This window comes from Oculina patagonica, chromosome 1 (assembly GCF_052425735.1).
Source record: "Oculina patagonica isolate OP01 chromosome 1, crgOcupat, whole genome shotgun sequence".
NCBI classification, from domain to species: domain Eukaryota; kingdom Metazoa; phylum Cnidaria; class Anthozoa; order Scleractinia; family Oculinidae; genus Oculina; species Oculina patagonica.
Window position 1 is genome coordinate 5,502,783 of NC_135758.1, and position 14,400 is coordinate 5,517,182.

Consider the following 14,400-nt stretch of genomic DNA (forward strand, 5'->3'; position numbering starts at 1 on the left):
GGCCTGTTATGCTGAAATTGACAACAGGTAGAGGAATCAACCAAAATGTTGGAGAAACCCTGACATCGTTTGGTGGTGAAAACCAAACTTGGCAGTGATGGAGTTTTTAACATACAGGCAGCTAAAAACACCGCCATTAGTCATTTGCAGAAAAGGGAAACCCAGGGTAATGCAATGATGGTTTTGGCAAATTCTTGGTGTTGCAGGTAATGCAATCATCAAATGATCATGATGCAAAACAAAGGATTCAAGACAGTAAATAATGTCACAGCCCAATAGCTAGCCAACAGGTGACACCAAGATAAAGTGTATACCCAATGGGTCTTGTTCAATTGCCCTTGAAACTCGAGGGAGAAACTCTAGGGAGACTGAGTGTCAGCTTTTGGCACAAGGACTTCTGGGACATTTTGGGTAACCAACATTAGCTATGATGGGTCAGTGGTTGTCTTTGGAAACCATTGTCTAATCAATGGTTGATAAACCAAATTAACTGATAAACCAACCAAATTAACTGATAAACCAATAGAACACGAAAAAACCCAACAAACCTAAAACATAGACATTTATCAAAAAAACTTGCATTTGACAAGAAATTCAGAATTTCTGTCTTCTCCTTGACCTGTGGCAACCCTGTTGTCAAACAAATCAAATTCCAAGATCCCATTCCTTTTAACCTGCTAGGAAGAATGATACTGCATCTATGCAGCACCACTGAAGTTTGTACCTCTGAACTGCAAGTACAAACGAGCTTTCAGCCAGATGGCTTTCTAAGCTCACTGTGTTTTCAAATCCCAGCTTAAAACCACCAAAAATGAATAACAACACAAGTGTTCTATTTGTACATGTTTATTATTTTTGTGCACAAAGCGGCCTTTTAAGATCTCATGCCACCACTGCCTCCACCAGGACGGAAACTCTGAGTAGCATTAATTGGCTGAGTTACTTGGAGGTTAGAAATGTTTCCAAAATCCTGAAAGAAATAAAGTAGGTATTAGGAAGTTGCTTGCTGCTTAGCACAAGACAAAGTCTTGACATTGTTTTGGAGGCTGTAAGAAAAAACATCCGTTATAATTTAACAAGTAAAATATTTAACCCTTTGAATGCCAAGGACGTATAAACGTCCTGAAATATGAGCCTCAGATACCCAGGACGTATATATACGTCCTCTGTAAAGCCTTGTTTTGGTTTTCTCGGTCATTCGAAGATTTTTTCCGTGGCCGTTTCAAAGGATCTGGGAAGCATTTAAGAATCCGCTGACCAAAGAATTTTGCATTGTTGGCACTTGTTGGCACAACATATGGTAAATCCAACATGGCGGCCCCGTCGGCAGCATGGTCACGTCGGATGAATACCACGGAAGTTTCAGCCGAAGTTTAAGCAAATAGAGACTCTGATTTTAGCAACGAAAGAAAGGGATAAAGTGACGATGTTTTAGAGTGCAATGAAATTAGTTCAGGTTCAGAGGACGACCATGAAAGCGGAGAAGAAATCGAAGGTATCGAACAACATCAGTGTTTTGTTGTGAATACAAACAGGCTGCCATAGCAGTTGTAACTGCCTAGCCAATTCATATATATACTTGCTGTAGTGCCTTTTCTAGTCCAAGAATGAAAACTAAAAAGAGTAATAAAGTGCCTAGGTGCTTAAATTGCGAGAAACTAATTTGTGTGAAAAATCCAATATGGCCGCCGGTCACAAGCCTGTATCTGGGCATAGTTAATAGAGGGAAATGGTTATGAAACCCCGCAAAGTTCTTTGTTGTAGGTTTTTGTTCGCTATTTTGGGCGTTGAGAGTGCACAAAACCTGGCAAAACATAATAGGTGGTTACGTGTGTTCATGCAACTAACCAATAGAAACATTGCGATTACGTAATTCATGCATAGTGTATGAGTGAAAAACAAAAGATGTGCACCTTCGTGGACCTTTCAACCTAAATCTTGGCCTCTTTGTTTCCTGCTTTGATGTTTACCGAGATTCATAACCAGTTCCCTCTATTAACTATGATCTGGGTTGGCATTCAAAGGGTTAAATGAAAAACTTATAAAATGAAATGTATATCGGGTAATCAAGATTTGAAAATGCGTATTCGGAGTAAAAAATTTCAGTGGAATCCCGATTTTAAGTCACTCAAACCAAAGTCATTTATCTCTGATTTATTTCATTAAGTTGAAGACCGCAATTTTACCAGAGATTTCTTGTGCTCCAGATTTTCTGAGCAAATTGGTTGGGAAATAAGGATTCAACTATATTCCTTGACTATTCACTGACTAGAAACCAATTCTCACTGAAAAGCATGATTTTTTTAAAATGCCTTTGGTATATTTCCTTTTATTTCCCATTTTCCTGGCTTGACAACTCAATTTATTTGTATTTTGAGAGAACAAAACTAAAAGAAAAAACACAGAAAACTACAAGGCCACTTCAAAACAGTTCCATTTAACCTGTCCTTAGCACAATAATACTTCTAATTAACAATGTTGGAAATACATGTACACACAGATAACTTTATTAGACATTGGAAATATTATCAGCCTTTGTGGGAAGAGCATGCAGTGTCAAAACCAACACTTACCAGGACTTTCAACATTTCCTTGGTATCTGGGTCAACTTCAATGATATCTTGCTCAATGGCAGACACCTGAGATAAAGAATTAGTAGTATGAATAAATAAAACAATATTATTAGTCATACAGGCTGCAACTAATGATACTTTTTTGATTATCAAGTACATTGCAGCTAAAGAGTGAATGATACAGTGTACATATTGCTTCATAAACCTTCACAAGTGCTGCATCATCCTTTAAAGCTGGTTCACATTTGTGAGATAAGCACAAGCATGCATAACAAAAGGATGTTTACACTTGTGGTAAGCACAAGTACAAGATGTATGCAAGGGCAGTGCTTTAGAAATTCCGATGAACATTGCATGATAGGAGTCATGTCAGGGCTGCAAATAATTTTTTTCACTTAAAAGGACATATGTCCTGCTAAGACACCATCTTGGTCGGACAAATCAAAATTGTCGTCGGACATTTTTATTCATTGTTGCCGTAAAATGATTTATGATCAACAAATTTTCCGGACATTATGTCCGACCACACTTCAGATTTCGTCGGACATGAGCAAATTTTTGTCGGACAATGTCCGATGACCGACTGTTATTTGCAGCCCTGCATGTCAACCGCCAGATCTTGGGCTTGTCCTTGTGCTTATTTTACGCCAGTTCTTACCTGTGAAGTAAGCATAACACAAGTGAAATAACCATAAGCACAAGCACAAGAAAAAGGAACATGTATCTTTATCTTGTTCCTATGCCTGTGCTTATTTCACCTTGGTGCACACTAGCATTTTTTTGTACTTATGCTCAAAGCTGTGTTCTTAGAATAATTGCAGGGTGCCCAAAGTCTCTTATGTAAGAAATCTTGGCTGCCCAGCTCTTAAAAGATTTCATGGTAGCAAAGTTATACAAGTCGCCCAAAGACAAAAGTAAGTAGTCTGTGGCACCCGGGCGCTGCTAGAGCGCAGCTCCAATGCTTATGTTTGTGCTTATTTTACAAGTGTGAACCAGGCGTTAGCAGGCCACAAATTTCACCTGAATAATCTCCTACTGGTAAAAAAGCTCTACAGAGATCTGTATGACGTAAGGTATATGAAATAAATTTATATATGTGAACTGCGGATAAGATGTGAAGTGAAGAAATGATCCTGTAGATTGTGTATGTAGAGTTTCATAGCAGTTGTTGTCTGAAGAAACTTAAAACCATGGCTCATCAATCAATAAAAACTACAGGGAGCTCTCTAAAGCATTTGTTAACTCATGCAAGAGAAGAACTTATTGTATGTTTAATACATATATAGCACACAATTTAACCCCCGCTCACCTCTGGCACATAGTTGTCCCTTCGTTCACGTTCTTCCTCCTGCAATTTGATAGAAATTCCTCGCACAGCACCCTTCTGGATACGCTTCATCAGATGGGTGACAAACCTATGCAGAAATGACAACAACAAAAGCCAAATGAGCTAACACTTTCAAACACACAAATCCAGCTTTCTGCATTGCACTGGAATGACTTATCTTTCAACTTCCCTAGTTGTTACCAGTTTCAAAAAGATCTTGTACACAGATATGTATCCAAAAATTATTAATAATTGTTCCACAACAGCTTTTGCAAAACCAATTTTTATGAATCATCATTTTGATTGAGTGTTGTAAAAGTGGTGCAAGGTTTCAGACCAATCGCTTCACCTAGTAATGCAAAACCAAAACAAATGCAAATAACTTTTGACACTCAATTGAAAATCACTCTATAAAAAAAGAACACACAAACAAACAAATTGACTGTGCTGCAGTTGTCAGTCTGGATGTCACATAAGTTGAAGGCCATTAAATAAAGGCAGTTATACAGTCATCGTCTTCATTAATTAATTTACAGATTGCGAACAAAACATCCAAAATCTTGATTTTTTCTGCTCATCAAACCTATACGAAGGAAACAGTGCTGCTTTCAAGAATAACATGTATGTAGACCACAAAGGAGAATAGGTCTTACCCAGCAATTTTGTTCTTTAGTTTCTTGCTTGGGATGATGGCAATATCATCACAAACACGCTTGTTGGTATGGAAGTCAAGAGTCAGACGTGGATAGTATTTCTCGATAATGACCCTGGCGGCCTTCTTCACGGTCTTGGTCCTAACGCGACCCTGCAAGCACGACAACATTTTAGTAAATAAACTATTTAACAACTACTTTTGCCAGATAATTACATAAACTTGCTAAATGGTTGTTTTTTGAGTAGTATAAACATAAAACCTTAACAACACAATTCTTAAGTATGAAAATGACAAAATATTATATTGATCAGTTCAACTTTGTTCTTGGTGACACCACAAATGACAAAATAACAGATGAAACTACATCCAAATGCCCACGATTTTTTAAGTTACACCCAAAATTTGTATTTATACTTTGTGTAGGTTTGATTAATTGTAAGCATAGTTATAAGTATGCCGAGACTTCATTAGCAGCGAGTTGTCTTCACTGATAATTTTAGGCAGAATGTTTCACATTTTTGACACAATACGCGTCTTTCTCCTTGGAGTAAGCTGACATGGTGCATGAACCAGAAGCCATTATTTAATTTTGGCGAATTTAAAAGGGACAACTTTACAAAAGCAATGTGATCCACGGGTGTGATCGTGTTGTAGATTGTTCGAATAATTTGCTGCACTAGCGACTTGCACAAAGGTCGGGTGATGTAAACAACTTTTTATAAGTTTAATCTACAGAACAGGATAACCCCAATTTATCAATATAATTTAATTATCGATAGCCTTAAAATAAACTAAAATGATCTCATAAATCTATAACAACACAGGAGAAAATAAGCTTCGTCGAACAGCTAATGTCCTGACAGGAAACTTCAAAAGCAATATTTTGACTATACTACAAACTTATAGTCTAAGAACAGTCAATAACAAGATAGATTGTTCATCGATCTTTACGAAGTATGGTAGATAAGCGACGAAAAAGGCAAATTTAACAACGATGGCACCGGATTGTTATCATAAATTCAGAAACCCACCATCTTGAATCGAGGAGAAAGAGAGAGGGCGATACCACAGTGCTTCGCGAGTTTAGTGCATTCGAAACCGCTGCCCATACGTTCATAATTTTGCGGGCTTCTATTCCTTCCCTCGATCGACCTGGCCCACAGGGGCCCATACAAGCGGCGTGACTGTTTGTATGTTCAAATATAAAGAAATGTATGGGGATTTTAAAGGGTCTTATTAGCGAAAAATTAATTCGGGTAATGTCTATGTTCAAGGTCAAAATAAACGTTAAATTACCTCAGCTGTTGTCGTTATTGAGCCTCAGAATGCCGAATTTGGGCGATTTGAAGGGTTTTGCGTTGAATGTTACTTCACGTTATTAACTAACTTTGGAGACAAAAATGTCTTGTTTTAATCTTCCGGGTTTTTCGGGTGGTGATGGTGGAGGGGTCATATTTTTCCCACGGTTGCGGGTTATGCAATGAGGGGCGGAGACAGGGAAAAAACACGCCAAATAATAGGTCTTCCAAAAAATGCAAGAGAAAAAAAATCTAAAATCGACATAGCCCCCCTCTACGTAAATTATGAACCCTCCCTAAGCTGGTTTGATGGCCGACACTTGTAACGAGAACAAGGTATAAAGTTGATTGAAAAAACTCTGTGCAGTACTGATGAGAAACGAAACGTGTGTCAAACTTTTCAGTTTTTGACACTGCCCATGCATGGGTTTGTCATAAGATTTTGATCACCAGTGGGAGTTAAAAGGCAAGAAGAATAACCACATGCATATACAAACATTCAATTTATTTTTCCAATTTTTGTAATTTGTATTGTTATGCGGCCATGTTTATACATAACTCGATATTTTTGGTGTCTTCATTCATACCTACATATACAACAGCTATGTACAATAAGTAGTCAAATTATATGTACACCAATATTGATTAATCATTCCATTAACTAATTCTACACCACAAACAGTTCTAATTTTTCCTTGGGATTGCAGTGTCAAAAATATTAGCGAGGCGAGCGTTCGCGGAGCTAACCTCCTGTAACCTGCGATCTGGCGTTCTTTTTGTCTAGGCCTCGGAGCACTCAGCCTTTCCGTAGAAGCACGTAAATCTTATAATTGTACACAATTACCATTCTCCCAGGAACAGTAGCTCCGAGAAGAAAGTCACCGCTTTGCAGTCTATAATTTAGAAACTAGGGTAATTATATTCGTCGATTTAAAAAACAACCTTTCCTTTGCAGCAACTCATAATTCTATGCTGTAACTTTCTAAACTTTACAACTTTATTTTAGTTTAGTGTTGACCGAACAATCGCTCAACGTAGGGAATCTTGGACTTAAAATTCTCATAATGAAAAATACTACTATAATTCTTTTTCTAATAACCTATAATAGATCATTTTAAATGTGTTTAATTTCCAAGCTTACCGTGGATGATGACTCAAAAATTTCGCATAAATTGTGGTATTTTCTTAGTAAATTATCACTTTAAGCTTTCCTTTCTGTACATCACAAAAAAAATAACTTTTCTATGCCTTGAAATGACATAAAATCTTTTGATTTGATCGAGGATACTGGAATAATTGGTGGCGCGTTTTCCATTTGGTCAAACAAATCGGTAGAATTTTACGGTGGCCCATAGGTGTCACGGCAAAACCAAAAACTTCACGGCAAAACCAAAAACTTCACGGCAAAACCAAAATCATCACGGCAAAACCAAAAACTTCACGGCGAAACAAAAAACTTCAAGGCAAAAACAAATTACCTTACGGCAAAACCAAAAACTTCAAGGCAAAAACAAATTACCTCACGGCAAAACCAAAAACGTCACGGCTAAAACAAATTACCTCACAACAAAACCAAAAACTTCACGGCAAAAACAAATTACCTCACGGCAAAACAAATATATACCTTACGGCAAAACCAAATACCTCACGGCAAAACCAAATACCTCACGGCAGAATCAAATGTCAAACTCACGGCAAAACCAAATAACTCACGGCTATATCAAATTTAGTTCACGGCGGAAGTGAATTTCACGGCGGAAATGACTCCTTTCTCGAAGTAGAGATTACTCAGGCATTGGAAAAATGGCGGGCGTCTGACAACCGGGAGTGTTTTGCTGTTGTCTTAGTGTCAATCAGAATAGAGCGATGTTTTGCCACCATTGTGGCACCTCAGTTGGAGCTAACTCAAATTACTGTGTAAAGTGTGGAAAAGGTAAGCTTTTTATGTTTTGCAAAGTACAGTAGGATTTTATAATCTTCGTTTCGGAACAACACGTGCTGTAGCTTGCGAGCGATCGCATTGAAGGCCTGAAGCGATGAACATGAAAGGCAATTGTGTTCTTACATTTTTACACGTTTAGAAACAGGGTTACTTTGAAGCTGCTTGTGGAGCTGACTTAATTATAATCGAAGTTGGCTGATGTCAATAAGTGGTTGTGTTGATTCAGAAGCTGCGCGAGCTTTACAACACACCGAAAAATCCGGGGGGGGGGGCACTCCCATATATGAGCTATATAGGTATGTGCCGCTGTGAAGGGTATGGTTTTCAAGCAGTTTAGTCTGGGATATGGTATAGAAATCAGAGAGTTTTGGTCTGGAATAGGGTATCATTTGCCGGGAAACTGATCAGTGGTATGAAGGATTAAGTTCGGAATAGGAATAGAAACTCGGAATAGAAAGAGACTTCTAAACGTAAATAAAGTCATCGTGGCAATGTTGTTGACAGATGGATTTCTATTAAAAAGCACTATATAATGATACAGTTCTAAAAAAACAAGTCTGGGAAAGGGTAGGGATTTTCAGTGTCTAGTCTAGTATAGGGTTGCAAAATCAGCTGAACATGGTCTGGTATAGGGTAAGGGTTTCAGAGTCTCAGCGGCACACCCCCACCCAAAAATATATAGAGTGCCTCCTCCTCCTGGGCTTTCGTAAGGGTTTCTGGGTGAGCTTATAAAAGGAGGGGCTTATATCCAGGGGGCTTCTAAGTGATATAAAAAAAAACTTTTCGAAACATGCCACGGCAGTGTTTATCTGTCTTCCAGCAGATGGGGGCTTATCTAGGGGGAGGTTGCAGGAGGTGCACCCCCTGAGATGGCCTGCGGCCCTCTAATACAACTGGTATTCTGCAAAAAAAAAAAAAAAAAAAAAGTCAGTTTCGCCATTCTTTAGTGGTGCATCCCCTCTTAAGAAAAATCCTGGGTCCACCCCTGCGGGGGGTGGGGGGGGGGGGAGGTGTTGTGCTCATAACCGGATGTAGTTTTTTCAGGTAGATTGGGAGTGGCCTATAGCCATGGGGCTTATAACCAGAATTTTACGGTATATGTTTACAAATTAATCCCACTCCCGATTGTTGTGCAAACAAACTTACAGATTATCCCCCTAGTAGGGAGGTATATAAAACGGTACGGATATGAAAAAGTAGAGAAAATCTGTCATTTACCGGTAGGGGATTTTGTTTAAGTTTTCTTTTATCTGAGAGACACAGTTCTTGTGAAAAATCATGCTAAATTAGCATTTGGTCGATTGATTGAATAAACGAATTCATTTCAGAACTTGTGCAGGATGGTAAAGAGATGGCAGATGCATGTAAACCAGGTCCATCTGGCTGTTCAGAGCCACCAAAGGGCAAAGGTGCATTTGGTCGAGTATTAAGTTTCAAGGAATATTATGAGCACAAGACAAAGGCCGACTGTGGACGACAAGTGCCTTCAAAGAAGAACAAAAAAAATAAAGGCACCAAAGGTAAAGAAATAAATCCTGAGGTGGTTATTTTTATTGGACTGATGGAATGGTCTGAAGATGAATCAAATCTGAAGCCTAGACGAGGAAAGCGTTTAGCGCTGAAAGTTCCTAGAGATGCCCCATATAAAGTCCTGTGTGAGAAGGCAGTCGAGAAATGGAAGAGTTTCAACAGCAACCTTTATGAAGAAGGTGAAGATTATGTTCTCTTGCTTGATGATGGTAAAGAGGCCTTGTTTTTGCCTGGACCGGCAAAAGAGTTTTTTTCTTTACATCGTTACCAGGAAGAAGTAGGCAAAGACTTTAAGCGAATAACTCTGTATCTTTGCACTGCTAAAGAGTTTAAACATTCAGAAACTGTTGGCCTTGATTGGAATGATGAACCAGAGAATGAATATGAAGATTCAGCTGATAAACAAGGAGAGAATTCTTCAAAGCGATTGAAAATAGACCTGACCTCCAGTGATGAATGTAGTGAAAGAAGTGAAATTGGAGAAACAGAAATTCAAATAAAACATGATGAAGAAGTTGCTATGGAACTGCAAAGGCAGTTACTTGAAGAAACCACCCACAATGAGGTTGCAGCCACAAGTGCTGATGTGAGTGTGAAAGAACAGGAAATAGAGATTAAGAGCACTAAAAACTTTACTAGTCCCACTGCTGTGGTCCAGGAATTAGAAAAGAGAGTGGACAAGACAAATCAGTTTTTTATCACTATCAGGAGGCAAACACCTTTACCACGTGTTTTAAACTTGTGGCGGTATGAGGCCAAAAGGCAAGGTGGACATCATCAAATAAAAGTTAAGTTCCTAGGGGAGGATGGAATTGACTCGGGAGCGTTGGCAAGAGAGTTTTTCACAGAAGTCATCCCTGCTGTTGGAAATACATTATTTCCCAATGGAAGCCCTATTGATTCAACATATCATGTCCAAAACGGCAACTTTAGGACAGCTGGGGAAATTGTAGCCAACAGTCTTGCACAAGGAGGACCACCACCTTGCTTCCTGGATGAAGTTGCATTTCAGACACTAGTCAACCCTAAATTGGATATCCTAAACCTGAGCGAAGAAAATGACCTGACCCAGAGCGAGCAACAGCTACTTGACAGCATAAAGAGTGATATTGACAACCACAGGGACACGATTCTTGAACATGGATACACTGGACCAATTGATATGGCACACATTGATGGTATTGTTAGATCGGTTGCAGTCAGCTTGGTGAACAAGCGCATCCTATACCTCCAGGAGTTCAAAGAAGGCCTGAAGATGTATGGACTAGCAGACATTGTTACAAACCAACCAGCAGTCTGCCAGCCCTTCTTTGTGAAAGAGCAAGTTCAAGATGTAGATGTTACTTATTTGTTCAGTTTGATTAACCCAGAATTCTCTCCAGCAGGCTCAACACGAAGAGAACTGGAAGAAACGATGATGGACAACTTCCAGGACTTTCTAATGGCCTTAGATGAGGGACCTATTACTGGGTATGACTGTCCAGTTGCATGGAATTACAGTGAGGATCATCCTGGTGACATTCTGGAACCAAACACAGAGGGGCCATTTGAAAAGTTCGACACAGCTGAGTTGACATCTGCTGGAGTAATGGGGTGGCTTACAGGCCAAAAACACAGGTAGTTAAATGGACAAAAGGTTGAAATTATTGCAAAGTTTGATCATGAGTGTTTAATGCGAAACCCATCACACACCATTTGTTTCCCCTTAGTAGGGGCCTGCGGTATGGAAATAACATTTCCAGTGAATCATATGAAAGGATACGATGCATTTAAAAATGTATTTCTATTAGCCCTTTGCAAAGGCCAGGCTTTTGCTAAACCATGAATTATAATGTCTTTCTGTAAGGTCCAAGTTGTACCTATCTAAATGGCCTTGTAGGTTTGATAGCTGCCTATTGTTAAACTTCCTTGACATCATTCTTAAACCTGAGCTTGGTTATCTTTCCAAGTGTTTGCTTATCTAAACAATGCCAAATCTAAACTTCATAACGGCAAAAAGATACAGATAATTGTATGTTGACATCAGATACAGTACTTTGATGCTCATATTCTCTTAACTTAATCTCAACACCACCACTTAACAAAAAGTGTTTATGAAAAGTGAGACCCTGGTTAACAGCTGTAGTCTGTTTCGATTGTCATTGTAGTCATAGTTGTTATATGATATCATGCCACTTACAGTATTGTTTAAAAGTTGACATTTTATTTCACACAGAAACACATCTGTGTAATGTTTGTGACAGCTACTTCTGCTGGGAAAAGCATGTTACCAGTTTATATTTTAGTCTTTTAACAGGCGTTTTTAGGAGCCCATGGACACTGGCCGTTTTCATTTTTTGTTACTGTTGTTGCCGCTCTATAGATAAAGTAAACTGCATAGAGCATAGTTTTAGTACAGGCAAAACAATAAGACTTAGTAGTGTTTTATAATGCACCTCATTTTGATGAAAATGTGTTACATTCGTAGACAAAAATTGTTGGGAAATTGCCAGTTTTGTGCTGGTAATACTATTTCTTCGAACGCCAGAACTAAAACCATTTGAAACTAATAACTTTGACCATTTCTTTAACATCCTATTCAATGTTGTGTTAAAAGGTTGCAGATATAATGTATGACATCGAGAAGGAGAAAAGCGATAGCTTGCTGAACAGTTTTGTCCAAGTTGTAGTTACATGTTTACCTTTATGTTGAGTTGATAGAAAACAATAAAATATCAACAAGTTGGTTAGCAAACTGTCCATAATTCTGTTATATTACATCCTTAAATAGTACATAGCAAAGCATGAATTCATCTGCAAAACACCAACTTACTAAGGGACAGATCATTTTTTCTAGAGTTTAGGAGGGGGGCGGTGGGGAAAGCTGGTGGGATTTGATGGCAAGCCCCTGTAAACCCTCTACATCAAGTTTTTTTCCCCTCCCCCTCATAGTCCTAAAAATTTTAATTGTTGTGTCAAGAAAGCAGACAAGCAGACACCAAAAAACTGTTGTTGCCACAAGCGTAGTTTGGTAATGAAAATCAATACCTATTTATCAATTGATAAAAATGGATATAACTTGCATTTGTTATCGATTTCTAGTAAACGATCCTCGTTTGGGTGATGCAGGTTTTCAATTAAAATAAATAAATGCCCCTCCCCCCCTCCCCCAAGGAAAATTTGGATTTTCAGATACCCAGTAGAGATCCTTTGGGCATTCTGGGAGACTGTTTGCATCATTATGGATGACACCATTCTAAAACATAAAGCAAATTATTTTGGGTGATCCCATTTGAACCCTTATTTTTTAGCAGCCCCCCGCCCTCCCCCCCCCCCCCTCAAAAACAAAATCCAAGAACTTTTTCTACCTCACAGAAAAAATGCATGGTCCCTTCGGTATTGTCAACAATCAGAGCCTAGAAAAGCAGTCATATGAGATGGGTGATGGAAACGTTAAGTGGTGCTTCCATTGTAGGCAAACTGTAGAAGAATGTCATAGAGCTCTAGTGCTTCCCTCCAATCATTAGGTTGCTCAAGACCACAAAGTCCAGAAACGTACTGAAAGTATTCCTGATACTCATTGTCAGAATCGATTTCAATGACATGGGACCGAGCATAATTTCTTTCTGCTTCACTTATGGGTAGCAAGAACTGATCAGTAGACCCATGAAGTTCAGGAAGGTAAAACAGTGAATCTGGTCTACCGCTCATAGTGTCATGACGAGACCCTCGAATGCGGTGAGTGTTCCAGTGTTCTTTAACTTCATCTAAGATTTTTTGTAGCAGCCCAGAAAAGCAAAACCACAGGCATTCCATTTCAAGTTCTGAAGTCAGATCGACTACTCTTCCCTCTACCATATCTTTGAAAAAATTTATCCACCAAGTAGAGTGCGATTTCCTGAGAAAGGCCCACCAGGCTTCTATTCGTTGGTTTCGGGGGGAAGGAACGTACCTATGACTGTCTGGGTCATCTCTTAAGAAAGATTGTATGGCCGCCATAATCCCATTCTCGGTGCCCAGATCTGTGACCAGATCAACAGGACAACCCCCATACTCTTCAACGGCATCAAGATAATAAGCTGCCACATTGTTTGGTTGATTATTTGATCGCGTTACATATAACCACATTATTTTGCGGCTCCAACCATCAATGCAGCCATGGATTGCAAAGCCAAACGGCTTAAGTTTATCGTAGCCGTCACAATGCCAAGCATAGTTTGGGCCTGGGTTGTGATACTTTCTCTTCTTAAGACGATGAGCCTTTCGTAATTCGCTGCCTTCTGGATCTATTTCTTTGAGGAGCTCTTGAACAACGATGCGTGGTACCCTTTTATCTTTGAGCTGCAGAGTATGCCATACCGATCTATATCCTTGTAAACATCCAGGGCCGTTGACAATACTCTGGATGGATTGCCTTATATCATCCATGTCATAATCCGGTCTTTGCCTTTTAAGACCATACTGTTTGATTCGTCGTTTCAAGGTACTTAAGCTCATTTCAATACCATGGTTCTTAAATAGAAACAAACGTATTTCTTTGTACTCGAAACCTCTGAAAAAGTAATACCGAATGAGACCTTCTTCATCTTCTTCCTCCTCTGGCAGCTCTAAATCCCCGTCTTCCGAGTCTTCCGATTCCGCCATCTTTGCTTCAACCGACATGCAACACGCGAGGGGATGACAAATAACTTCCGCCGTGAAATTCACTTCCGCCGTGAGCTAAATTTGATGTAGCCGTGAGGTATTTGGTTTTGCCGTGAGTTTGACATTTGATTCTGCCGTGAGGTATTTGGTTTTGCCGTGAGGTATTTGGTTTTGCCGTAAGGTATATATTTGTTTTGCCGTGAGGTAATTTGTTTTTGCCGTGAAGTTTTTGGTTTTGTTGTGAGGTAATTTGTTTTAGCCGTGACGTTTTTGGTTTTGCCGTGAGGTAATTTGTTTTTGCCTTGAAGTTTTTGGTTTTGCCGTAAGGTAATTTGTTTTTGCCTTGAAGTTTTTTGTTTCGCCGTGAAGTTTTTGGTTTTGCCGTGATGATTTTGGTTTTGCCGTGAAGTTTTTGGTTTTGCCGTGAAGTTTTTGGTTTTGCCGTGACACCT

The 14,400-nt window shown here is 39.2% G+C and overlaps 3 protein-coding genes across 3 annotated transcripts; 1 reads left to right on the forward strand and 2 right to left on the reverse strand.

Annotated features, from left to right (window-relative positions):
• Positions 1-830: 830 nt before the first annotated feature.
• On the reverse strand, positions 831-5,718 carry LOC144653069 (small ribosomal subunit protein eS17-like). The gene is made up of 5 exons (XM_078512989.1): positions 5,587-5,718; positions 4,554-4,705; positions 3,883-3,988; positions 2,574-2,639; positions 831-970 (listed from the first exon to the last, which is right to left on the reverse strand). The coding sequence occupies exons 1-5, from the start codon at positions 5,662-5,664 to the stop codon at positions 875-877; spliced, it is 498 nt and encodes a 165-aa protein (XP_078369115.1). The 5' UTR covers positions 5,665-5,718; the 3' UTR covers positions 831-874.
• Positions 5,719-6,337: 619 nt separating this feature from the next.
• Positions 6,338-14,399, reverse strand: LOC144653012 (uncharacterized). Its single transcript, XM_078512909.1, has 2 exons — positions 12,673-14,399; positions 6,338-8,696 (listed from the first exon to the last, which is right to left on the reverse strand). The coding sequence occupies exon 1, from the start codon at positions 13,964-13,966 to the stop codon at positions 12,758-12,760; it is 1,209 nt and encodes a 402-aa protein (XP_078369035.1). The 5' UTR covers positions 13,967-14,399; the 3' UTR covers positions 6,338-8,696; positions 12,673-12,757.
• On the forward strand, positions 7,652-10,946 carry LOC144644590 (uncharacterized). Its single transcript, XM_078504114.1, has 2 exons — positions 7,652-7,786; positions 9,124-10,946. The coding sequence occupies exons 1-2, from the start codon at positions 7,720-7,722 to the stop codon at positions 10,944-10,946; spliced, it is 1,890 nt and encodes a 629-aa protein (XP_078360240.1). The 5' UTR covers positions 7,652-7,719.
• Position 14,400: the final 1 nt, after the last annotated feature.